At 28.2% G+C, this 26,529-nt stretch overlaps 1 protein-coding gene across 4 annotated transcripts in view; it reads right to left on the minus strand.

Moving 5' to 3' along the window:
- Positions 1 to 627: 627 nt before the first annotated feature.
- The window catches only part of LOC100206143 (mitogen-activated protein kinase kinase kinase 7), a 36,997-nt gene continuing 11,095 nt past the window's right edge, over positions 628 to 26,529 (minus strand). For 3 of the 4 annotated variants that reach the window (XM_065793079.1, XM_065793080.1, XM_065793081.1), the window contains 11 exons: positions 22,137 to 22,261; positions 19,059 to 19,092; positions 12,989 to 13,074; positions 12,811 to 12,868; positions 9,644 to 9,716; positions 5,445 to 5,508; positions 5,129 to 5,344; positions 4,872 to 4,975; positions 3,858 to 3,913; positions 1,042 to 1,126; positions 628 to 955 (listed from right to left, as the gene is read on the minus strand). In XM_065793079.1, coding sequence (XP_065649151.1) covers positions 857 to 955; positions 1,042 to 1,126; positions 3,858 to 3,913; positions 4,872 to 4,975; positions 5,129 to 5,344; positions 5,445 to 5,508; positions 9,644 to 9,716; positions 12,811 to 12,868; positions 12,989 to 13,074; positions 19,059 to 19,092; positions 22,137 to 22,261 — 1,000 coding nt within the window. In that variant the 3' untranslated portion in view covers positions 628 to 856. The remainder of the gene's footprint in view (positions 956 to 1,041; positions 1,127 to 3,857; positions 3,914 to 4,871; positions 4,976 to 5,128; positions 5,345 to 5,444; positions 5,509 to 9,643; positions 9,717 to 12,810; positions 12,869 to 12,988; positions 13,075 to 19,058; positions 19,093 to 22,136; positions 22,262 to 26,529) is intronic. The other variant, XR_010637551.1, reaches the window with a different exon arrangement.

The raw sequence follows: 26,529 nt of genomic DNA on the forward strand, positions 1-26,529 counted from the left end.
GGCACCCCAAATATTGGTCCTCCACCAGTCCTGTTCGCCCATGACGATAGTGAACTAGCGCACCTCACACAGCATGCATGAGGCGCCCAGTTCTTATCCTGGTCGCCGACGTTGCAACCAAAGTATAGTTCATACAGTTTTTTCACATGTGGTGTCAATCTTTGTCTGCATCTCTTTAAAGTCAGTTCGCCACAAATGTAGCAAAAGTTGTCGGCTTGATTTTTACAAGTTCTGGGCATTTCTTGTTTCAATATACACTGTGTTATATCTATATATTACTTGGCTAACTGTAGTTTATCTAAAATAAAACAGACTTACATTTAGTCTAATACAAGGTTAAACAAATGCAAATAGGTATATGATAAAGAAATGCTAATAAATAAATCATAAACAACTGCTAATAAATATATTAAAAATCACATTGACAACTTTCATAGTGAAAATCGAAAATTTGAAAATGTGAATTTAACCAAAATTGGTGGGTCAAACAACAAAACGGACATCATTTTCGTAATCTCCAAATCAAAATACATAAGGTAGTGTCAATGGCATTTCCGGTTTTTTTTCGTTGTTGTACAGTGTAATTTTCTTACCATTCTTAGCATAGGAAGTAAAACAAGAAATAAATTTTTTTCTTTTAATTTATTAACTTTAACATTATGTACAAAAAGCAGCCGTAATTTTACAATTACATGGAATTGCAAAAATTTATAAAATTAAAACATTTCTATTGTCTGAGAACACTCAGAATTAGTCCTATATTGCACGTAATATGCATAATTCATAATATATTACAAAAAACCGTTGGTTTAATTGAAAATATATTTTGTCAATTTCCATTTAACAATAAATTTATTTATCGCACATTGGGATCCATTAAAGACATTCCAGCAAATTTAGCACGTTCTTTTTCTAACAATGGTTTTATCGTTTTGTGCATATCCAGTAATTGTTGCTAAATAAAAAAAATTAAATGAAAAATGTAAACAATAGATAACCAAAACATCGAAAAAACAAGTTAAACAGCGATATAAATCTAACCCTGGTTTCCTGAGCTGAAATGAAGTCGCTCATATTTTTTGTTTGTTGTAAATTTATTTCAATTATATTCTTTTGTAAATTTTCCCTACAAAAAAAGTTTTAAATGTAATAGGTTACTACAATTCATAAAAAATGCCACATTAAATACACCATTATGTTAAGAGCAATGAAACATCACCACACTTGTAACAACATATTGGATATCGTTAATTGACGAAATAGCAGTAAAACCCACCAAAAAAAATAACAACCTATATCTAGAACATTTAATGCAGAACCCAAAAAACAATGCAGAGCATTTAATGCACTACCAGGGTTCATGGCAGTCCAAAAATCCATTTTACCTGAGCATTCCTTGATTTTCCCCTGTTTTCAAGTACTTTTTCACTGAGTTCGGGTGATGAAAACTATATAATTTTCCCTGTTAAAGTTGAAGGATATAATACTTTACAACTAAATCAATATTCCCGTAATATTTTTAATCAGAATTTTTGAGAAGTTAAATAGCTTCTCTTTAATAAGTTGATAGTAATCCATTAAAATCAAATTTTTTTAGTAATAAATAGTAGTTTAAACAAGAATATTTATTTAAAGTATATTTAAAAAACAACAGTTTGTATTTCTTTTGAACAAAGTAATGTGTTTTGATAACAAAATATAAATTTCATGAGAACTATTTTGGATAAAGTTATTTTAGCAACTTTCTCTTTTGCTTTAAGATACCAAGTGCTAGCTTTATTTTCTTAATTTTTTTGTGTTTCTCATTTGATTTTCGTTTCATAGCATTAACTTTAGAAATTAACCCTGATCTTGCTTCTTCTCTGATTCCTCAACAAATTTTACAAAATCGAACTACAACATTTCACTAGTTTTCTTCAGTTGATCTCGTCTTGTTTCAACAACTTTTATTTGATCGCTTACAACATTTTTTGCCAATTGACTTGCTTCTTTTTTTATTGTTGTCTTGATTAAACTTAAGTACATTCTATATATTTTATAGGCTGATTTTACATCGATGATCATTTTGTGTTTGTAATTTCAAAATTTTGTGGCTGAAGATTATTTGATAACATATAATCTTTGACAAAACGTCTTGCAGTTATTAATTTTTCATTTAAATTTTGTTCTAGTACTTCTTAACCAATCTTTATAAACATGGTGTTGAAACCAATCTTCTTGAAAATAGGTTTTTTTTGAAGTCATGTCTTATAGTATTATATTTAATTTAATACTTATCTAAACATATATTTTTTTAATTCTGATTCACTCCCAACAAGGCTGCAAGCAACTGCTATTAAGTTGGGAGCTACTAGAAAAAAAGAATAGAGTTATAGAGCAAGGAAACGGTTGACAGAAGACTTAAAAAGTTGAAGGTTGTATGAGTCAGGAAAACATGAGGTTGGGAGAAAGTTCTAAAGGGATGAAGTGCAGGAAAAAAAATAAAAAAATTAAAGTTTTTAGAGTGTGCAGGGACAGATATAGTAAAAATATGAGACTTTGCTGAATAATGAATCAAGCAAGAATAAGTTTTGGTTGATGGAACTAGAGATGTTATCTCTTTTGAGCATCAACCATTATAGTATTCGTAGTAAAGAGACGCAACCTAACAACGATGAGAAAGAGACTACAGCTTGGCAAATAGAGCAGATCCATCTACATTTACAATGCGTTTTCGGACCTTGTCTAAAAGAGAAAGAGCATCATTAGAAAAACCTGCCTAAATATGATAACATTTTTCCATAAGGGACAAATAAGAGATTTGAAGAGGTTGAGAATGAAATCACGAGTAAGGAAATGGCGAACATGATAAAGAGAAGCAACCTTAGCAGAGGCTAAATTAGCAATCAATTTTATATATGGTTTCCATGGGAGGTCAGTAGTGAACAACAATCCAAGAAGACGTAAAGAAAAAGATAACCCTCAGTGAGAGGGTTGTCATTCATCAATATAGGAATGTATTTAATAATAGCAGTATTGTGATGTTTGCAGTAAATAACTGAGTTCTGTTGGAGTTAAAGTTCACAAGCCACTGCGAGCTCCAATCTGTTACAGAAGTAAGATCAGATTCAAGATTGGACAAGACCTGTTTTAGGCAATTGAAAAGTGAAGACTTTTTGTTAATACAAAAGTTAAAAGTTGAGTCGTCAGCAAATAGAGCCACTTTAGATGTAAGGTTGTCAGGCAGATCATTAACATAGATAAGAAACAAAACAGGACTAAGACAGAAGTATAAAGTTGAGTCGCCAGCAAATAGAGCAACTTTAGATGTAAGGTTGTCAGGCAGATCATTAATGTAGATAAAAAACTAAACAGGACCAAGGATAGAACCATAAAGTACCCCAGAAATTACTTGAAATAAAGAAGAGTGTTGGCTATATTGTAGTGGTTATATGTAGGTGCATTAAGATTATAATAGGTTAGGAAAAGTTGTGGTTGAAAAAACTGGATATTGTTAACATTTCAATAGAACAACATATATTATTCCGGCTATTAACCATAGAATTGCTAACTTGCTCTAGTGATTTAGCAAAGTTTTTATCTATAACTTGACGTCAAAAAAATCTGTAACTTGATGTCAAAAAATTTGCTTTTATTTTAAAAACAGGAATCTGTTTCTGTTGAGTAAAATTACAAATTGAGATTGTAGCTCTTTGTCTATGCTGAGCCTTTTTTTCTAAGTTGCTTCAACATTGACATGTTAGCTGAGATAATATAAAATTATATAAGATTTAAAACTGAATATAAGGTTAATTTGAATCAAACAATTTTATATTCAAAATATAAATAAAACCCAGAAAAACAAACAAGTCTCTTACTTTTTTTGTTTAAGAAACTCTATATTCCTTTGTATAGATAAGTATTTTTCCAATTCCTGTTAAAATTATAAAAATATTTTTGTAAAATAAAACTTTTAGACATTATTTCTACTTTTTGAAAAACTTGTGTGAAAGCATAACTTATTTTTAAATTATATATACAATATCACATTTAAATATATTAGGATTATGACATTGAAAATTTGTGGTGGCAAACAATTTGTTGTTTGGCAAACTTGTGGTGGCAAACAATAAAATTGAAAAACTTGTGGTGGCAAACAATAAAATTGAAAAACTTGTGGTGGCAAACAATAAAATTGAAAAAATTGTGGTGGCAATAAAAAAAATAAAAAAAATAAAACAATAAAATTTTGACAATAGTCTTTAGTAACAACTTTTAGTTGTAAAAAAAATTCCTGCACCTAACAATCTTATAATGAATGGAATCGCCATAAGAATATTCAGCTGTTTATGAGTCATTTATTATAAGAACTGTCAACATAGAATAGGTAACCTTATTTAAAAAAGGTTTTTAAATCACTGTTAATGAACTTGCTGTTATGATATTATTCAGTATAGAAAGTGAAGTGCTATAACTTGCCTGGGTTTTCAGTCCTTGGTATTTTTCTTTCCCAAAATAACTTTTTTTCCTTCGTAATCTGCTAAAAATTCTTTAATAAACTGATAGTTAGGTGACTGAATGTATAGAATGTGGTGTTAACATCTAACAAACTTTATTAATAACATTAAGAGTAATGCAAAAGAGTAGAAATCATGTACCTAATGATTTGGATTTAGGATGTTTTAATATGACTAAAGTTTAAAAAACACTAAAAATACTAACATAAAGGCAAAACCTCATCAAGTAATATGTGTGTGTGTGTGTGTGTGTGTGTGTGTGTGTGTGTGTGTGTGTGCGTATTTATACATATATATATATATATATATATATATATATATATATATATATATATATATATATATATATTTATATCCTATACAAGTAAGTTATACTTCCATATGATTCCTATATATTTGAATAGATTCAGAATCTTCTAATGGTTTCATTGGCAGCAAATCAGGTGGAATCAAATTAACACTTTGACTAGGATGCAAATCTAGGGTGTAACACATAATGAAAAAAAAAAGTACAAGAAATCATAATCCGAGGTTCATAATGAAACATAGATTACTACTTATATACCAACAATATAATGTATAGAAAAATATACAAGCAAAATAAATACTAAATATTCAAAAATAATTCTTACTGCTTGTTGATGAAGTTTCTGGTATTATTTGAGGATCAAAGTTTTCTGAATAGCTTAAAGAAATTCTTTTTGAAATTTTGGGTGAAGATATAGCAATAAATGTAGAGGGGTTCATTGAAGGCATAGGATTACTTTCTGATATAACTGATTGACTTGTTTTGATAATGGGATCTTCATTTGTTTCGCTAGGTATTGATGTCTTTGTTTCACTATCAACTTTGAGAAAAATATATAGTTAGAAGTTTGTAAAAACTTTTTTTTTTTTAAATTTTATTTTGGTAAATAAAAAAAATTAATTATTTTGAAAATTTTGTACCCCATGATTGTTTGCAAGCAGATTGTGCGCACTCCATCAAAGGTAATTCTCTGCCTGATACATACTAAATTGCCATAAAATCACAATAATACAATAAAATATAACATAGTAATTATATTATATCTGAAAATAAATTTTGTGTGTACAATTTTTAGAAACAATACTAATTTTTACAAAATGTGAACGTTTACAAAAATGAGCATCAATTCCAGATAAGTAGATAAATACTTCATTAGGAAATTCATTAAGTAGATACTTCATTAAGATAAGTAGATACTTCATTAAGATAAGTAAATACTTCATTAAGAAAGTAGAAAAATGCTTTATAAAAAAAAAAAAAAAAAAATCACTTTTATAAGACTGTGAGAAGAAAGTTTTCAGAACCACAAGCTGTAGAGGATTTTAATTGAGAAATAATTTTAAACAACATGCAGGAGTGATTTGGATGCCTAACAATGAATTAACCTGTTTCTATGGACTGACAGGAAGGGTACGACCATTCATTTAGGAGACGAATTAGAGAAAAAGTTCTTTGTAAATAGTTCTGCTTTATTCTTGGAGCGGTTATTAAATCATGTTCAAGATATGGAATGTTAGACTTTCTTTTGTTAATGACATTGTTAAATATTTCCTCCAGAGCTTACTTTCTAAGATAAAATACAAGAGTAACCTGAAAATAATGGAGCTTAGTGCCAGACAGCACCTTTTTGCATTGATTTTATAAATATGAAAAATACATTTTTCTTCAAATTTGAGTTGTGCTCGTGGAAAAGATAAAATAAATGATTATGAATAGATTGTTGCTGCATAAGAATAAAAGATTTTGTGGGACAGCAGAGATGTAAATCATTATATTCAAAGAGAATGAACTAAAAGAAAAGGTTTGCAACCAGGGATCAACAATTTGAAGAATGTTCCTCAAGTACCTGTGCAAAAAATTCTTCTACTTTCCTTAGGCTTTCACAGGAAGGTATGTGATCGCATGCCATTATATGACCAGGCAAATAATATTTTGCTTTGATGATTTGACCACGGCTATTTCAAAAAACATTTCAAAAACGCACTGAATGAAAAAGATTCTGAACTATATCTTAGAGAAATAAATGACATTGAAACTTTTATCTTTACGAATGTTTTATATTAGCAAAATGCATTTAAACGAAGTAACAATTTACTGATAATGAATTTTGTTTAAAGTATCATTCAAAATTGTACATAATTTTTTTAATTTATCATATATAAATTATATAAGTATTTTTTTATAACAAACCTTAAAAAAATAAAAAGTTATATTGTCTTTATAAATGAAAACTTTCTTAGACAATGAAACTTTAATCTTTAAATCTTTTTGTGACTTTCAAATTCAGAGTCCTTTTTGGGACTCCGCACCCCTGTTTCTTGGAAAATGAAAATCTCTTTAATGAACTTTATATGAGAATCAATAAAATTAATAAGTTTAAAAAGATAAAAAAAAAATCAGTTGAATAAAAAATGACAAAAGATTTTGAAAGCCGCTACAATTAAATAAGTTTGATCTTTAATGGTTTTATATTATTAAAACAATTTCCAATGAAGTATGAAAACAAAGCTAATGATTTTTTATATAAAGAATTAATGAATATAATATAAAGTTTTTATCTAATTAAATAATTATGTATTTTTTATAATAAATGTTAATCTTTTGAAACAAATTAAAAAATAAAAATAATGTATAAATGTTTAAACATAGCATGAAATGATTTTTAATGCATAATTATTTACTAGCATGTATTTAGAAGGAATCTTATATTTTTAATTTAGTAAAAAAAAAACTATAATTTAAATTAAGTGTGAGTATTTTTAAAAAAATCATTAGAAGTAAATTGTTTCTTTATTTTAAGGGTTTTTTCATAATATTATATAAACATTAATAAAGATAAAAGATTTAAAGTTTATTATTCCAAACATAATTAAAAACATGATTTAAATAAACTTAGCGCTTTTGCTTGTTGAGTTTTTATTTTAGTAAAGTTTTTATGTTGTTTTTTGTGTTTTAGTAAAGTTTTTATTTATTTTCTCTTTCGTTTTGTTTTAGTTAAGTCTCGGTAAGTTTTTTCAGCATGTTTTTATATTTTAAAAACATGTTAAAAGCCATTATCAAATTATCAAAACAAAATATTATTTGCATGGTCGTATAATGACATGCAATTGCACACCTTCCTGTGAAAGCCTCATAACTCCACATAAAATTGAACTTGATCAAACAATTTGTCAAAGCACTGGATCACAATGGAGAAACACTTCAGAAGATCAGATCAATGTTACCAGGCTATCAAAAGCTAAGGTTTTAGCTGGTGTATATATTGGATCACAAGTAAGACAAATGTTTACATCAGAAACTGTTCAAAACTAAATGACAGAGAGAAAAAAAAGATTTTGTTTTGCATTTAAGCATGAAGTTTACAATTTTCTTCAAAACAACAGGATTGAAAACTACAAGGAACTAGTTTGACAGTTATTGTGATAGCAAGGAAGATAGGATGCAGTACCAAAAAAAAAGGGATGAACCCATCATGAGGGACTATATCTGAAGTTTTATCCATTCTAATGTCTCCACACACAAAAGACACAACAATCTTGTGTACATTTCTGAACTTTTGAATGTAAATTGTAGTTCGGGGTTTTATTATAGCATACAGTTGTGCACAAAAAAGGAGAGAGGGTCCTAAACCAGTGATTTTACTCTGTACATACTTTCTGGATACCCCCTTACATAATACCATATGTTATAAGCACATAAATTTAACTTTATTTTCAAAGCAAATAAATGTAAACTGTAGTTTCTGCATGTTAATAAATATTACATTTTTTCTGCCAACAAGATCAGCTGGAACACACTACCAATAGCTTATCTCCACAACCATTACAGCTGGAAAAAAACTGAAGTGATTTTAGGATGCAAAAATGTATAAAGAAACATCAAAATCTGGAACGAAACCTTCATGTTACCTTGTGTAATTCAAGAAAACTCAAAACAGAGCATGCAACAGCATTGAAAAAAACAAAAACAAATATGCCAATAACAGCTATCCTCTGATAACTTTATTATTGATAACTTAAGTTACCCTCTAACAAAAGAAAAAAAAATTGAAAAATTCTGGTTAAAATTAATTTCAAATTTTTGCTAACATTTAATAGGTGTTTAGATTTTTAAAAAAAAGGTATCTTTTTTAAAACAAAGTTTTCCTTATTTTGCTTCATGTAATTGCATTAATGTTTTTGTGTTTTTTTATACCTATCTACAATTAACACAATTCTTTTTTTTGTTTTTTGTTTTTTTGTTAATTCACCTCCCAAAGGCCGAGAAGGCCACAACAGACAAGGAGGCTACTTATTTGTGGCTATAACCCTCTCTCTCAACTCTATAACTCCAAAACACGGACCTTGACAAACAAGGCCGCTGCGTGGAGAAGCAAGTTGAGTGCGGTACTACCGGGGGCGTGGTGGGGATCGAACTCGGAATATAAAGCGAGTGCTACCACGACACCACTACCGCATTTAATTCATTATAAGAGCCTTTAAAAAAATCTTCATTAATGTTGCTGTTTAATATGACAGTTCAATAATTTTAAGAATTAGAATGCAAAAATGTATATAGATACATCAAAATCAAAAATGAAACCGAACTTTCATGTTGCTTTAGTTCAAGAAAACTCAAAGTAGAGAATGCAATAGCATTGAAAAAAACAAATATACTAATAATATTATGCTCTGATAACTTTATTATTGATACATTAGGTTATCCATCAAAAAAAAAAAAAAAATCAGGAAATGATTTACAAAGTATATGATGTAGAAATGGGGCAGTCTAAATCAAAACAATGCATATACCAATAATAAAGTAATCCTCAGATCTGAAAATCAAATAAAGAAATATAAAGAAAAATTTACAAAGAATAACAATATGCTTTAGGCAGTTTGTATTTTTTTGAGATTGAAAAGTTTTGATGTTTCTGATTTGTGAGTTCTGAGAAACAAGTAAACGTTTCTCAATAAACATTACAATTTTTGGTTTCTAAATGCTCATTTGTCAAATAAATTAATTTGTAAACTTTATGTAGGAGCCATAAAGTGCCGATTCCTAAGGTCCCTGATTATTACTGCATAAGATTGAACAAAACTAAAATGTATAACATACCAAACTGTATGAAATTACATACCGAGTTGGCTTTACGCAAAAATTTTACAATATCAACAAAAGCTGGTCGATCTTTTTCTTCTTTCTGCCAACACCTAAAAAAATGCAATCAAATAGTTACCTCCAAAACAATCTGAAATGAGAAATTAAATATGGTAGTAGACTAGTGGTAAAACATTTGAATCAAATGAACCAAAGGTTTATAATCAAGAGATTTTAGATTCAAATCCAACCCATGCCACTTGAAGTACCATGCTTAGACTGTTTCTCCCTGCAGTGGCCATGTTTGCTTTTGGTTCATAATCAAGAAAATTGAGGTTCAAATCCAATCTTGTATCTTTTGATTATGAGCTGAAATCCACAGATGATTTGAAAACTTTCTTATTCAGGAAGTGAATTAAGTTAAAAAAAAAAAGGCAAGTTTATTTAAAATTTAATAAAATATCAGCAAAAACACAGATCTTTTGCAGATTGTTTTATTACATTAATTTTATTTTGTTAATTATTTTATTTGGATTTCGAAACTTTTGTAGCAAAACTTTTCTTAAACTAATATCTTTATTTAACAGAAAATATAATTTTTTTTAATTTACTTATTATTTCCTTATACTTTATTTTTTCAACACATAATGTAAAACTTTGAACACATTGAATTAATTTAGACAAAAAAATACAAGTGACTCTAAAACTGTTAAACTCAGTTAAAAATGAAAGAATCAAAGTTTTCACATAACTTGGGTAAAATTATGATTATTAATACAGCAAAAAACCATTTATTTAGCCCCAAAATGAGTCCAACTTTTCTATTTTTATATATATATAATATTATTTGTTAAATTTGATTAAAACGGCTGACTATAAACTTTTTGTTTTTAATATATTTCGATGTAATTTTATATTTACACAATGTTTCGCTGACCTTTTGCGGTCAGCATCATCAGGTGTAATAAAAAATGTTACAAAATTGTTACAAAACCACATAAATCAATGATTTATGATGATATTTGATTTATGTGGTTTTGTAACAATTTTGTAACGCTTTTTATTACACCTGATGATGCTGACCGCAAAAGGTCAGCGAAATATTGTGTAAATATATAATTACATCGAAATATATTTAAAACAAAAAGTTTATACGCAGCCGTTTTAATCAAATTTAACAAATATAAATATCGTATAACAAGAATATGATTTTAAAAGATATAATATTATATATATATATATATATATAATATTATTTAAATATTATTTTACTGTTAACTGTTTTTTTCTGACGGAAAATAATGCACCATAAATAATTTTACACAACAACCATCATAAATAATTTTACCCACAATAAAACTATTTGAGAATAAAAATGATTTATTTCATGATCTGGAGACAGCAGCTAGTTAAGTTAAGAGTTATAATGAAGGAGAAAAGATAGCTAAAAAGCAAGAAAATAGTTAGTAGAAGCTATAATTAAACAAAAACTTTCTTTCATTCTTTTGCATATGTGAATTTTTCTCTATGTGAATTTTCATTATTCTTTTGCTTATGTGAATTTTTCTCTATGTGAATTATTATGGATGTAACTCTTTATTTTTTTGAATTAATTTTTATACAACATTTCAAGGGAGTATAGATACCTTCGTTATCAAGTATAATTTATATATATATATATATATATATATATATATATATATATATATATATATATATATAATAACACCTTAAAAACAAAACAAAAGCAAAAACAAATCAATAGTTTCTTTTGATTTAAATATTAAGACATAGGTTTCCAAAAGGAAGTCATTACGTAAACTCTATCACTGCTTCAGACCGCCGCCTGAAGGTAAACATTCTTGGCATTGTATTTCAAGTGCCTCCCCCCCTTTTCTGTTAATATTGTTGTCCTCTACTTTTAAAATATATTTATTGTTGCATGTAAAATTACCATGACTAATTTTTGAATACTCCACTATTGCTGAATAATCCCATTTTCTTTCGTATGTATTTTTCTGATGTAGGTAAATGCGAGATAAGACTTTTAATTTTGTTTTACCGATATAACATTTTTTGCAGGAACATTCAAGCTTGTACACACCTGGATAAGAATTTATAGCAAGAGGTTTATTTTATGTGGTAAGTGTATGTTGTAAATTTTTTGCTGATTTAAAGACTGGTGTGTAACCTGCTTTTTTGAAAACTTGAGCAGCAACTGTTGCAGTATTTACAAACAAAAAAGTATATATATAATGAATTAAGAGAAACTCAAGCTTGGCCACTAGAGAAGGTCTAACAACATTTATGATGCATTTTTGCACTCAGTCAAAAAAGAAAAGATGTTGTTAAAAGACCCAGTTCAGATATAACAGAAGTATACAATACAAGGGAGGATAAGATTTATAGAGTCAAAGAAATCATTAGAAAACCAAGTTTTTATTAGAAATGACCAACAAAGGTTTAACATTAAAATGTTCAAATACAACATTTCTTAATAAGATACTTTAAGCAATTGTAAATTTGTCATTATTTTATTTTTTGTTCCTGATATATGTTTATAATGTATTTTATTTATACATTACATTTTTTTAATCCACAGATTAATACATCAATTAATTTTTATACTTCCATTTAATTATACATTATATAAAATTATATACTAAATATAAGTTATACTTCCATATAATTCCTATATATTTAAATAGATTTGGTAATGATTTAACTGGGAATGACTTCTGTTATTCAACTAACTGCATTAAAACAATCAGTTAAGCACTACAACTAAATAAAATGTAAGCTAAAGGTTTTTGATCCTTATTTTGTATTTTTTTCATAGTTATCAAGTTGTTATTTCATTAAAATGTATCAGTAAAACTCATGTTAGAACAAGTGGAATGGGTATCGTTGAAGAAATGTACCTAAACAAGTGTATAACTAATTACAAATTACACTTTATATGACTTCTTTTTAGATTTTTATTGACAAACATTTGCAATTTTATTATTATTACTATTTTTTTTAAATTAGTACTTTTTGGAATAAATATTAAAAATTTCATGTCCAAAGCTATTTGTTAATATTTGAGCAAAAAAACAACTAAGAGTTTTTATAATGATAATGAACAGATACACAAAACTAGTTTATCTGGCTACCCTGTCTGATTATTTAAAATAAAAATATATAACTATTTTTATTGCAACTAACCTCTGAATGAGAATTTCTAAACATGATGGAATACCATTTATTGGAAAAGGCCGCTTTCCTAGAAAAACTTAAATCACTTTCACAACTGCTTCTTTAAGTCAATAGCTTGCTTCTTATATATTATTGCTAATATACAACATTATTGCTTAATACTACAATACATATTATTGCTTCTTACCTTCATGCACTTTCCACATTATTTGAAATGGATTTCCTTCAAATGGCTTTTTTCTTGCTAACATCTCCCAAAGTATGATGCCAAAGCTTCAATAAATTATAGGGGTGTTTAAACTATATATATATATATATATATATATATATATATATATATATATATATATATATATATATATATATATATATATATATTTATATATATATATATATATTTATATATATATATATATATACATATATATATACAGTACTATCAGTACTGTGAATATGTTTTAGACCCTTACATTTTTTCAAAAAATCCTGGAAATTCTTCTAAGATTTAACTTTGTAGTTCTATATTATAAACTTATTAAAACACATGTATTTCACACAAAATATGGAACAATTACAAATTTTTTTTATGTCAAACTTCATAAAAAACTCTTAATATCTACTATGTCCTGCTTTTGCCTTAATCACAGCCGATATTTGCCGGGAAATAGATTCATATAAATTAGTTATAAAATCCTGGGGTATGTTGTGTCATTCTCTTTGAAGTACTGCAAAACATTCTTCAGCACTTCGGGGAGCATGTTCAACCTTTCTTTCTGTCCAGGTAATCCCAAGTATGCTCAATTACAGATAGAGCATGGTGCCTTAGGATATCCACATAACGTTCCCTGATAGTTGCCCTTCTATTTTGATCAAATCACCTACTCAAGATGAAGATAAACAGCCCCAAACTTGTAAAGAGCTCTAATTCTAAATTCTAAAGAGCTCTAATTCTTCTTCGAACATATTGGTGTCTTTTTGTTCCAAAAATTTCGAATTTGGACTCATCGGTGCACAGAACCCGATTAAACATTTCCTGGGCCTAATCTTTGTGTTGTTTCGCATATTCAAGTTGTTTTTCTTTATTGCCACACCGTAATAATGGTTTTTGAATTGCAACACACCCCCTTAATCCCGATTTGAGTAGGTGTTGCCAAATACAAGAAGAGCTGACATTTTTCCCAGTTGCTGTGTTAATGCCCTTTGCCAACTCAGTTGATGCTTTTTTTCTATTTCCTAAAGAAAGGGTTTTTAAATATTTATTGTTATCTTTTGTTAGCTTAGGAGGTCTACCACTTTACTTTCTATCTTCAAGGGAGCCAGTTTCTCTACATTTTTTAATGATTTCTGTAACAGCAGTCTTCGAATATCCTGTTTTGGATGTAGTTATTATGACACATCATTTTAATAGATAAACAAACAAATCCCTCATGTTCCCTCATCAATTTTGTTTATTTATTTAAAATAATATATTCTTTCAACTTTTCTTTTATATTATTAAACTTAAACACGCTTTAGAAAAATTACATAGGAAAAAAATTGTAAATACATGTAATTATACAAGTTTTTTTTCTTCTTCTTTTAATTCACCTTCCCAAGGCCTAGAAGAAGAAGGCCACTACAGACGAGGAGGCTACTAAATTGTGGTTATAACCCTCTCTTAACTCTATAACTCCGAAACATGAACCTTGACGAACAAGGCCGCTGTGCAGAGAAACAAGTTGAGTGCGGTACTACCAGGGACGCAGTGGGGATCGAACTCGGAACTTCTCGCTTATGAAGCGAGCACTCTACCACTACACCACTACCGCATAGTGGTCTAAAACATATTCATAGTACTGTATATATATATATATATATATATATATATATATACTATATATATATATATATATATATATATATATATATATATATATATATATATATATATATATATATATATATATATATATATATATATATATATATCAAACATTATAATGAACAAATTTTAGTCAGGGGAAAGTTGGGTAGCCCCGGCCAAAGTAGATTGTGCACATGTACTAACAGAAAACAAAGTGTTAAAACACTTTTTTTAAAGTATAAACATTTATTTATTGAATTAAAAACAAAAGTATAATTATTTTGTACCTTATATACTAATATACAAAACATAATAGAAAAAATGTTAGAAAAAAGGCATGTATCAAAATTGGAGGGTACCCCCAAACACATAGTTTAACCATGATTTGAACTCTTTTTTACTCATGTGACACAAATATAATATATAATTAATTAGCATTGGACTCAACACATTAAAAAAAACAATTGCCTTTAAAAATTGCCTCTGATACATATGGAATGGGAATGAAAATGTCATCATTTAGAAATATAAACATTAGCTTTTTACAAATGAAAATAAACGCTTTAAAAACACTTTTTCAAATTTAAGGTATTTTTATTGGAATTAAATGAATTTTATTATTTTATTTTTAATATGTAAACAGATTAAGTTGTCTGGAACCACCCACCTAACATGTTTCCGATACCACCTCATCATACCTCATTCACAAAAACTTGTTTTTGTGAATGAGGTATGATGAGGTGGTATTGGAAACATGTTAGGATTTTTTTTAAAACCAGTTAATTAAAGTATTGAACAATTTTTTTTAAGTAATTATTGGGAATAAAAATGTATCTTTAATCAATAAAAATTTATTAGTTTACATAAAAACTAGGTATATTAATATGTGAACCAAATATGACAATACATCACTCATCTATTAGTGGGAAACAATATCTTGCACTCCCAGCCAATCCCTTTGGCATATTATGATATTTTGCATATGCCATATTTTCACTTAAATAATGTTTTTATAGTATTTAAAATCACATAGCTTCTTTAGTTTAAGCTGTATATCAAGTATTTGAAGTTACCTGCCGCCTGGGGCTACACAGACGGCAGGTAACTTTCCCTACTTTACATGCAAAAAAGTTCTGTAGAATAACTCTGATGTGATCATTTTTAAAAAGATATTTATGGTTGTGCTATCAGCAGTTGTAATATGTGAATATATGAATAAACAACAAAAAGTTGTATAACTCAATTTGTAAACACAGCTTCACAAAGTGAATGGATCTAACCACTTTGAAAAACTTGAGTTATTTTAAAAATATCTTCAGCAATAAAAACTAGAAAAAACAAATTGACTTAAAAGGCTTTGTATGATGTTTTATATATACAGTGGGAGTAGACTCCACCTTTTAATTAATACTTATTTTCTAATTTATACAATAGTTATTTACCCTCTAAATTTTGTGAAGCCACGATCAAAGCTAAAGTTGTTTTTCCTACTTTGTCAAATGTATTTGAAAGAATTTTATTATAGAAAATCAAAATGTATAATAATGAAAGGAGTGGAATGATATGATAGTGGTATGATAGGGTAGGATAAGCATCTTAAGCAAAAATCGTCAACGCTTTCTCTATGTCTAAAACAACTTCTTCTGACTTTCACTTGCCTTCTGACTTTCATTTACTTCGTTCTTATTAAACTCATTTACTTGTTTACTTGGTCAACAAAGAGGGTGATGATGCTCTTTAGTAAGCTTGGTTATATTAAGTGTGATAGTAAACTCCTAATGTGTTTAAGCATAAATACTATATTTAAATATTATCATGATACACTGAAGGCATACTTTTTCTAATAATTTGATGGGTTGTACTTGTGTAATAAGTTGATGGCTTGTACTTGTATAATAAATTGATGTACTTTTGTGAACAATTCATGCAATTGTGATTAGATTTTAAAATATCTTCATTTATAAAAAAACAAAATTTGTTTCTGTGGATCTGATATGTGCTTGCACCAGTGTGCTGCTTGGAATATATTTATCATCACTAACACAAAATTATTTTATCAAACTTGAAAGAAACACTATTAATGATACAGAGGTAATTATGTCATTTATGTCAATTATGTCAATTGGGTAATTTACTGATGGTTTAGGTGTATTTTCATGTCATATTGGTTATTAGATTATGTCAAATTGGAATAATTTACTGATGGTTTAGGTTTGGGCTTTTTAGGATTTCTTTACGAATTTACAATTCCGTATTATTGTAACAATTAATTAAGTTGTACACCTTCAGTATTGTTGTAACATATGATTAAATACATCCTTCAGTATTTTGTAAGAAATAATTAAGTTGTACCCTTCAGTATAGTTGCAATGTTGATAGAAGTTGATAGAAAAACAAGGTAACAGTTGATAAAAGTTGACAGAAGATCAAGGTTGACAGTTGATAGAAGTTGACAGAAGAGCAAGGTAACAATTGATAGAAGTTGACAGAAAAGCAAGGTAACAGTTGACTTGAAAAGTCAAAGTTGTATGAGTAGGAAAACATGAAGATGGGAGAAAGTTCAAAAGAATTGAAATGCAGGGAAAAAAGGCAAGATGAACAAAGATTTTCAAAGCATGAAAGGACAGATACAATAAAAGGATGCAACTTTGCTAAATGACAATTCAAGCAAGAATGAGTTTTGGTTGATGATACTAATGATGATAGCTCCTTTGAGCAGCGATTATGATTTAAAGTAAACACAAATTCAGGGATGAAGGTAAGCGGTTAGGGTTGTCTGGAAAAGGAGTCACAAAGTTAACTATTTGAGTAAGAGAATAAAAAAATAAAAGTTATGAGCATTAGCACCAACAGGGTCAGTGGTGCTAGAGACAAGTCATTAAGTGTGATGAGCAATAAAGTCACCAAAACAACATTAGCTGATGGATAAAGAGCTCATTTTGATAAAAAATACACACAAAAGTGCAGTCTAGAGTAGAAAGAGAACCATAAAGAAAAAAAGAAATTCGATTGGGTGAAAAGGTGCTAAACAGGAGCACATAAAAGAATCGTCAGATGATTACTAAATCTAATGTAACAATATAATTAACTAAATTTAATTTAACAACTAAATCTAATTTAACTACAAATAGGTAAAATATTGTATAAGTATATGCCAAGGCCAAGCATGTTACTATCAGAGACTTTGTAAATCAAATCATAAACACTAAGATAAAATAGCCAAATTTAAATTAGTTTCACAAAAACCAGGTAAATTTGGTGAATTTTGCAGGAGATAAGATTAGTTCTTACTAATCTTATCTCTATATAAAAAATTACTTTGAAGATCCAGAATATTTGTAAAAAATATATTGAAACAGTTTGATGGTGGTAATGATTTCTTATTTTCAACACTTAAGTACTTTGGTTTTGGTTTAAGTTTAAGAGAACTTGACTCAATCATAGACAGTGCATGGCACCCCAAGTGCATGTGCTATGCAGTTGACTTACTCCTGCTAATTAACCAAAAGATGTTACAATGAGCTCCATATGCTTATACAGCTTTTGATTAAAGCAACCTTTCTGAGAGCTACCGCAGAATTCATTATACTTTACTACCAGCTAGGCTAAGAAATAAGTTTCAGATGTTTCCCTCAATAGTAAAATAACAAGAAGAGTTGCATAGCCACTATCAAGGAGGCACAAACAAAATTCCATGAGTAAAGTCAAACAGATCCAGCATTCATCATCCAAGGCAGGAAACAATCTAATGCAGGTTTACATTTATGCCAGCTAAATAGATGGAGAAGGGGTGCAAGGCTGGCCAACAGAATTTTTCTGCTCACCCCTAAAGCTGTTGCCTCGAAGGCCTTATTTAAGATAGTAACTGGCTATTAAATCTGCTCAAAATGGGTATTTTAAATAAGACACCATCTCTAGCATTTACTCAACCAATAGCACCAAGAAAGGGGATATTTTAAGTCATAGTTATCTTCTCCTAGATTTTGACTAGAAAAGCAAATTCTACAAGGCAGCAGTACATGTAACAGGTTGTACTGGATTACATTTTACCAGTAAAGTAATCATGATGATCTTAAGCATGACACTGATCTGAAAATGTAAAAGATCATTATTGCAATGAATCTAGATTAAAAATTGTTTAAAGGTCTTTTTTTATAGTCTAAATTAAGACATAATTCTAATTAATTTTTATTAATATAACTGTATTATAAAAATATAATGCAAATATATTATTTAATTACATTATTTGCAAAGGTCCGAAAACATCAATTTTTTTAGTATTTAACAAGCTAGTATTAAAAAAAAATTCAAAACAACAAAAATATGTTTAAGGTATATTACATTAAACATTTTAGAATTGTTAAAATAAAAAACTCTATAGGTAAAAAATAATTGAAAAAATAAACAACTTTACCTATAAACATCGCATTTTTCAGCATACCTTGTTCCTAAAATATTATATACAACTATATAATATAAAAATTATCACATACATGTGTAATATCATATACATGTATTATAATCATATTATATATTTAAACTAAATATATTAACTTCAATAAACTTTGACTTTAAATAATACGTCTAAAATTTGTTAAACTAAAAAAATAATTTTTTATTTAATGATAAAATATTATAGTACTTTTTGGCAAACTTACTAAAGTACTAATAATATTTTTCGTTTCTTACCTACTTTGAGATTTTATGCATAAAGTTGAAGTTTTTTTGAAGATTTTATGCATAAAGTTTTTTTGAAGATTTTATGCATAAAGTTGATTTTAGTTATAAAATTATTTAGTTAAAAAACTAACTAATAATTGTTTCAAACAATAAAATGCTGTGTAAAATACATGAAAAAGTTTTTAAACCAACCATAAAATAGTTTTTTTTTAAACTTGTTTCATTGTGATATAATAGAAAAATAGAGAATTTTTTTTTATTTTTGTTTCGTTTTCTCAAAACATGAAAAAACAACTTAGATGATTGTGAAATGATCGCAATGATATATTAACCTCACCGAAGGTGATGGAGTCAATAGTCAAGATATTTTTTTAAAAATTTACAAACTCTCAAATGTAAAAATATGAATGCAGTGCAAAGCAAAAACAATAAACCAATCAATGATATCAAGGTTTAATCATTACAAGAATCTTTATTAAACCTATTTTTATTAAATTAATAAATGTTTTTTGAAATCGATGATTAATATTTAAAATTTGATGAACTTAATTTGTGTGCACCCTAAACCCCACTATCACCACCTCACATAAATCCCTTTTCCTACAACTGTTGCCTTCTACTAAAACAAAATTTAAAAAATATTAAAAAAGGTTTCTTAAAATTTTAAATTTAATAGTTACATTAGACTGTCCTAGAAACACACTTTGTTTTCTATTAAAGATACCTCTGAAGTCCACTGGGACTAAAAGTGATGAACAAAATCTTTCTTAGTTAAAACGCAATATTTTTAAAATTTAAAAAGATTAAATTTTTGAAAACAAATATAATATTTATTTTTTAACAAACTTGATGATCCCACAGTTTAATATTATGCTATTATTATAAAAACTTTTCTTCAATAAGCAATACATATATACTTTCTTAATAAGCATATATTTATTATCATGAAAATTTTGAGAGGCTCACAAGTTTCCTTAAGCATGATTCTTAGATATACTTACTTCAATACTAAATTCAAGCCTTCTTGTAAGTTTTGTAAGCAAGACAAAAAACATTACTTTTTAATATTCTAATACATACAGATTTTTGTTTTGCAACACAATAGCTTCAATAAATGGTTTTCATGCATCAAATAAGCACCTTTATGAATTTCATTACTAATAGAATTGTGCTCAAAAACATAATTTAAATTAAAGCTCAATAATATGCTTATCATTTATACATTTTTAATAAAATTTATGTTTATAAGTATTATGCTTATTTAAATAAAAATTAGTAACATCATAGATGAGTTTTTGACTTTATGAAAATCCCGGAAATTTTTTTCTATGAAAATCCTGGAAAATTATTTTAATAAAAAATCCGGAAAGTCCTGGAAAATTATACAGTCAACAAATTGATGAAGATGTGTGGGTAAACTCTGGAACGTTGGTAAAGGGGTAAATAAAGTAACGTGCTTAGTTACTTTATTTACCCCTTTACCAACTTACTGAATAATTATGTTTCTCTAAAATTAAATATATCTCAGTTTTACCATAAACAGTCTGCAAAGCGTAATAATTTATTTACTTTTCAAATATAAAATGTCAGACAATGGTTCAGAAATTAATATTTTTTATTCTTTTAACTTTCTGTTGCAAAACATTTGTCAGCACTTTTTCTGCACTTTTGTGCATAATCATTAATAGATTCTCTAACTGCAACGTTTATGCGAGACGATCTTTTTTTTCCCCACGTTGAACTTATATTATAAAAACGTTCTTCAACTCTTCTGTTTTTCTGATGGAACTCCAGTTTTTAAAATTTTTTAAACTTTTAAAACAGAATTTAGATTATTTAACTTTTTACAAAAAGGAAACTCTAATATTCGAAAAAGTTAATTTGAATGCATTAAAAAGAAAAAGAAATAAATAAATAAATTGTTACGAAAATTGATCTCGTAAAAATTTCAATTATTTGTTTACATTGAAAACATATTTGTTTAAATGTAAACATTGTTGTATTCAAAATGTTATATAGTTTTTTTCAAATTAACAACAAAAAACAAAATTTTATTTTTTTCATTTTCAGAAAAATTTAAGGAGTTTAAAGTGAATTTCTGGAATTCCAGGAATTCCTGATAAAAAACTCATCAATGTAATATGCCAATTTAAGTTATAGTATAAATTATGTAAAGTTTATTAAATCTTCCAGGTAACTGTTGATTAGATCTTTGCCATAAGCTGCAACACACTGTATACCACATATACCCTCTCATGGTCTGGTTTCTCTGCACGCAGCACATCTTAGAGTTATAATGTCATTTTATGGAGACTCTTACTAATAAGGAAACTAAAGAACCAATGAGAGTATTTTACTGCAGAAAGCCTGGCCAAGCATCAAATAGGTGGTGAACAAGATGGAGGGGATCATCAGCCTTAATTGGAATGAGCAATAGATTAAATCACTCCTGTAACTGGTCAACAGATTCTACTGAGTTGGTAGGCATCTTGTTCAAGCTAGCTGAGATCCCTGTTGAAAATGTTGAGAAATGGATCAAGACAGATGCCAGACAGACATTTGATATGTTGCAAAGGTTTTTGAATTTAATAAAATGTGTCAATGATGCAATGTGTCGCTGAAAGGAATATTTGGCTTGTTTGCTATAAGTTATTTATGATATTGCACCTGTTTAAATATAATTTTGTTCTCACAAGCTCAACAAAATTATTATTTAACTGGTTCAATTATATAAATAACTTATAGCGAACAAAAGTAATAAAAAGAAAATACTGAATGTTTCAATTTTTTTTTTAAGTTTTATTAAAGTTACCTATAAATACTTCTGGTGCCATCCACGATGCACTTCCTTTATTAGAAGACATTTCTGAATGAGGATGACATGCAGTGCCAAAATCACATATTTTTAAAACAGTCCCAGATTGCTTTAACAACATACTAAATTATACAAATGTAAATTAAATAGATTATACTAAAACAAATAATAAATAACACAAAAGTTACTGCTTATAGTTATTCACTAAAACATTCTTCACTAGATTAAAAAAAAAATTTACTTTATTTTTGATCATAGTAACAATAATAGTAAACAAATTACAAAAACCCTCAGTGTTTGAGTCACGTAATGTATGTGATTGTGTCACATTCATTTTGGCCATATGGTTTAGTGAATAAGAATTTTTCCATAAATATAAAATACCTAAATTTTTTTTTAAACTTTAAGATTAAAAAAAAGTATAATATTGTAAATATAATAATATTATAGTATAAATATTCAATCAATACATCTATCCGATCAGAAAAAATGCGTAGAAATATTGAGGTCTGGATCCAAATTGTGTGGGTAAAATAAAAATAAACTTTTACGTACAAAGGATTTTTAAGCAAACAAATCGAGCTTTCCTTTTGTTTAGATCATTTATCCTAAGATAAACTCATAATGGATTTAGATTTAATTAATAAAATGAAAGTTTACGAGTTAAAGCAGTATTTAAGACTTCGAAATTTGCGTGTTTCTGGAACAAAGAGGGAATTGGTTGCTCGTGTATTTTCTGCAATCAAAAACTTTATTGAGCCTGTACAAACTGCTACCGAGGCAGTTGAAGAACTTAAAGATGAATACCAAAAAAAAACTTTTAATTAACAATGTTAAATGCAGTGATCTGTTCATCTTATTAGATGGTTGGTTACCTGAAGAGGACAGTATTAAACAATGGTCAATGGTTTTGTATCCAGATATTTTTAACTATTTGATGTTTAAACCATCTGAATTAGGCAGCAATGACTTAAATGATTAAAAAAATTCGAAAGCTTTTAGCTTTTATAAAACAGGCTGACTTCAAAAACTCTCATATCACTGTATAAGTGAGGAAAGTCCATTTTGTGCAATAAAAGGTAAATGCAGACATTCACAACATATTAATGACACAAGCCATAAACTGTGGTTGATTATAGAAAAAAAAAGAAGCAAAAATCCGATCTTGTCACTGTACATGTATGGCAGGAATGAGCCAAACATCTAACATGTTGCTGTAGCAATGTTTAGAATTGAAGCTGCTGTAAGAATGGGCTTAACAAATCCGGCTTGCACAATGGTTTCAAATCAATGGCTTCCAAATCGAAAAGATGTTTTACCTGTTAAAATTAAAAATCTAGATTTTAGCAGAGAAAATTTTTCTCAACATTTAAAAAAAAAAGACCATTTGCAGACAGTTTGCATAAAAAATTTAATCCAATTTCTAATTATATTCTACTAAACTTAATCTTCAGGATGTTGCAAAAGGATTAAAAGAAATAGCGCCTAATTCCATCATTTTTAATGCTGTCCCAAAACCAGATATTGACTTTAGTTAAGAAGTAGTAAACGACATTAGTACTTGCCAATTAAATCTAATAAGTGTTAATGATAAACTGGTAATGTTGAAAGATATATTATCACTTGAAAAAAATATAACACTTCATATGATGCTTAAAAGTATCGAAGAAATTGAACAGTTGACCAAAGGACAAAATAAAAACAAATACTGGTATGAATATAGAAAAGGTATTATAACAGCTTCAAAAAGTTAAGATGTTTGGGCAAAAATGAACAAATTAAATAAAATTTTTGATGATATGTGGAGTTAAATCAACGTATATCTAATAAGATAACTGATCACTGCATTTAACATTGATAGTTAGAATATTTTTTGATATTTATCATTAAGTTTTTAGCCTGAGTAGCATTTAGTATAGGCTTAATAAAGATTTTCACTGTGACAGTATATGGCAATTTGTTTTTTATTTGATAAGGAAAAATAAATATGGCTACATTTCTAGAAATTTTCATTTTTTCTATTCAAATTCTAATTCTGGTTGCCTTAGCTCCCTTAATTTGCCTTTTAGCCCCCCCCTCACTATAAAAGTGACAACTAGGTCAAAATTATATGGCTGTTCCTTTTTTTTTATATTACCAAAATCCCGGTATTGTCCAATATCAGTGCCGGCATTTCAAGAACACCCCTTTTTGTAGCAATCGCCCTATCCTTCTACTATTTGTCCTCTGTATCAAGTAAACTTTGTTATAAAGATCAAGCAATATATTTATTTGCTACTATATAGTGCCTCCTTTTTGAAAAATGATCCTCCCCCCCCCCCCCCTCTAAAATATTACACGATACAGGCCCTATGGTTCGTGAGTTATAACTGTTTAAAGTGGGAATTACGGCATAATAAAAAAATATTTTCCCTATGGACTCGTCAGCATGATATATCATTAGGAAAGTAATTCAACTCGAAGTAAATTTTTTCTTAGTTCATTACGTATAATTATAATTATACTTAATTATATTATGCAAAACTTGTTGCTCATAAGTTTAGGCTAGGGAAGCCAAGTTTTTAGATATTTTTTTTTCCCAGGCTTCAATCATTGCAGTTTTTTGTAAAGTATCTTTATTTGACACTTTAATGACATTTTCATACACCTTCCCCTCCCCCCACATGGTTTTTATAATTAAAACTTGAAACATTAGTAAGCTTTATTTCTAGATATACATTAACATTAGTATTAATTTATTTAGAATTAATTTTTTGCTGTTTTTCTATTCACGCTCGCAAACGATCACTATTTTTTTGTGCTGTTCAACTTTTGTAACCTTAGCAGGCCATGAACATGGGCGACGATCACCTTTTACTAATTGGCAAGTGAACATGAACTGCCACCTCAATTTTTTGAGTTTGCGTACATACACTTGTTTAACATCACCCATTCACTTCCCACGTACGCAAATTACTCAACTTAGGACACCTCCCCCTACCTCTTTGCCGCGTATGTAATATATGTATGACCTCTAAACATGATTGTTCTAAATACCTCTTAAATGGACACCTAGGGGGTCATGACCGCTTAACTAACTTATAAACATTTTAAATTATCAAAAAAAGCGGTGGTTTATCTAATAAAAACACGGATGCGCGTAATAAAAATAAACAAAATTTAACAAGATTTTAACAACTAAACAAAATTACTACTAGTCCGTTACTACCAGTGTTAAGCCTGAAAAGGCAGAGGAAGGGAAGGAATTCCTGACCTTAGACTTGCTGGGGGTAAAAAACACATACCAAACTTATTAGCATTTTTTTTTCCGGAAAATATACAAATACAAGAATGTAATGTTCATGAAGTTTTGAAAAAAGATCAATGTAATTGTAATCTTCCATTCAATATTTACTTTTTTCCAAGTTTTTTTAAAAAAGAATTTAGAGAAAGAAAAGTGGAAAGTTTTATTAAAAAAGGAAGATGAGAATAAGAAAAAATGGAATCCATGCGACAGTGATCGTGTATGTTCAATGGATTTTGTGGATGAAACACCTACCATTGCTAACATAAAGCCAAGAAGGAGTTTAAACTTTGTACAAAATAGAACTTTTTAGTTTTAAAAGGTATTAGCACAGATTCCTGTGCTAACACATTATTCCTTGTATACTATTATTTAACGACTTTAAGGTTTTATATTTCCATCTCTTTAATTATTGACCAATACAGGTTTCAAGTTACAGAATGCAGCACAAACCCTCACAATATCATTAACATGACGCAACATTGTTAGAGGAAAAACATTCTTTAAAATTCTATAAGTTTTCATTCTATTAATGACTCGTTCAACGTGTATTCTTAAGTCAGCTATTTTTTTAGTTTTTTTACATTCAGATGCAACCATTTGACTTTTGAGACGAGCAATTATCAAAGTATGAAATCTTAACAAAAGTTCTTCCTGAATTTGAAATCCCCGATCTGCCGTGACTTCATTGTCATGCTCTAACAAGTCATAAAAACCACTGTCTTTTGTTATAAAATTACCTGAACATCTTCTACCATAACAATCAGATTAAAAAGTGATAAAACCACTAGGCGAAATTCCAACAAGAAACTTAAACGTATTGTGTTGTTTATAATCAGACCAAATTGAGGCTTGTGCTAAAAGAGACTTGAGTTTTTCAATAAAAACTTCAGCACAATCAATAATCACACAACACTTATAAAATCCTGGATTCTTAAACACTCTAGGCAAATTTTCCCTGATGGTTTCATGTGGAAGCTATACAATTAGAGCACTACCTAACACACTGCTTATAAGTTTAATCCATGTGGTAAATGTGTTAGAAGAAGTAGTTGGAAAAATTCCAAATCGTTCTACAATGTCTTCATTAAGAATACCAAGATGAAG

This window comes from Hydra vulgaris, chromosome 03 (assembly GCF_038396675.1).
Source record: "Hydra vulgaris chromosome 03, alternate assembly HydraT2T_AEP".
Taxonomy (NCBI): domain Eukaryota; kingdom Metazoa; phylum Cnidaria; class Hydrozoa; order Anthoathecata; family Hydridae; genus Hydra; species Hydra vulgaris.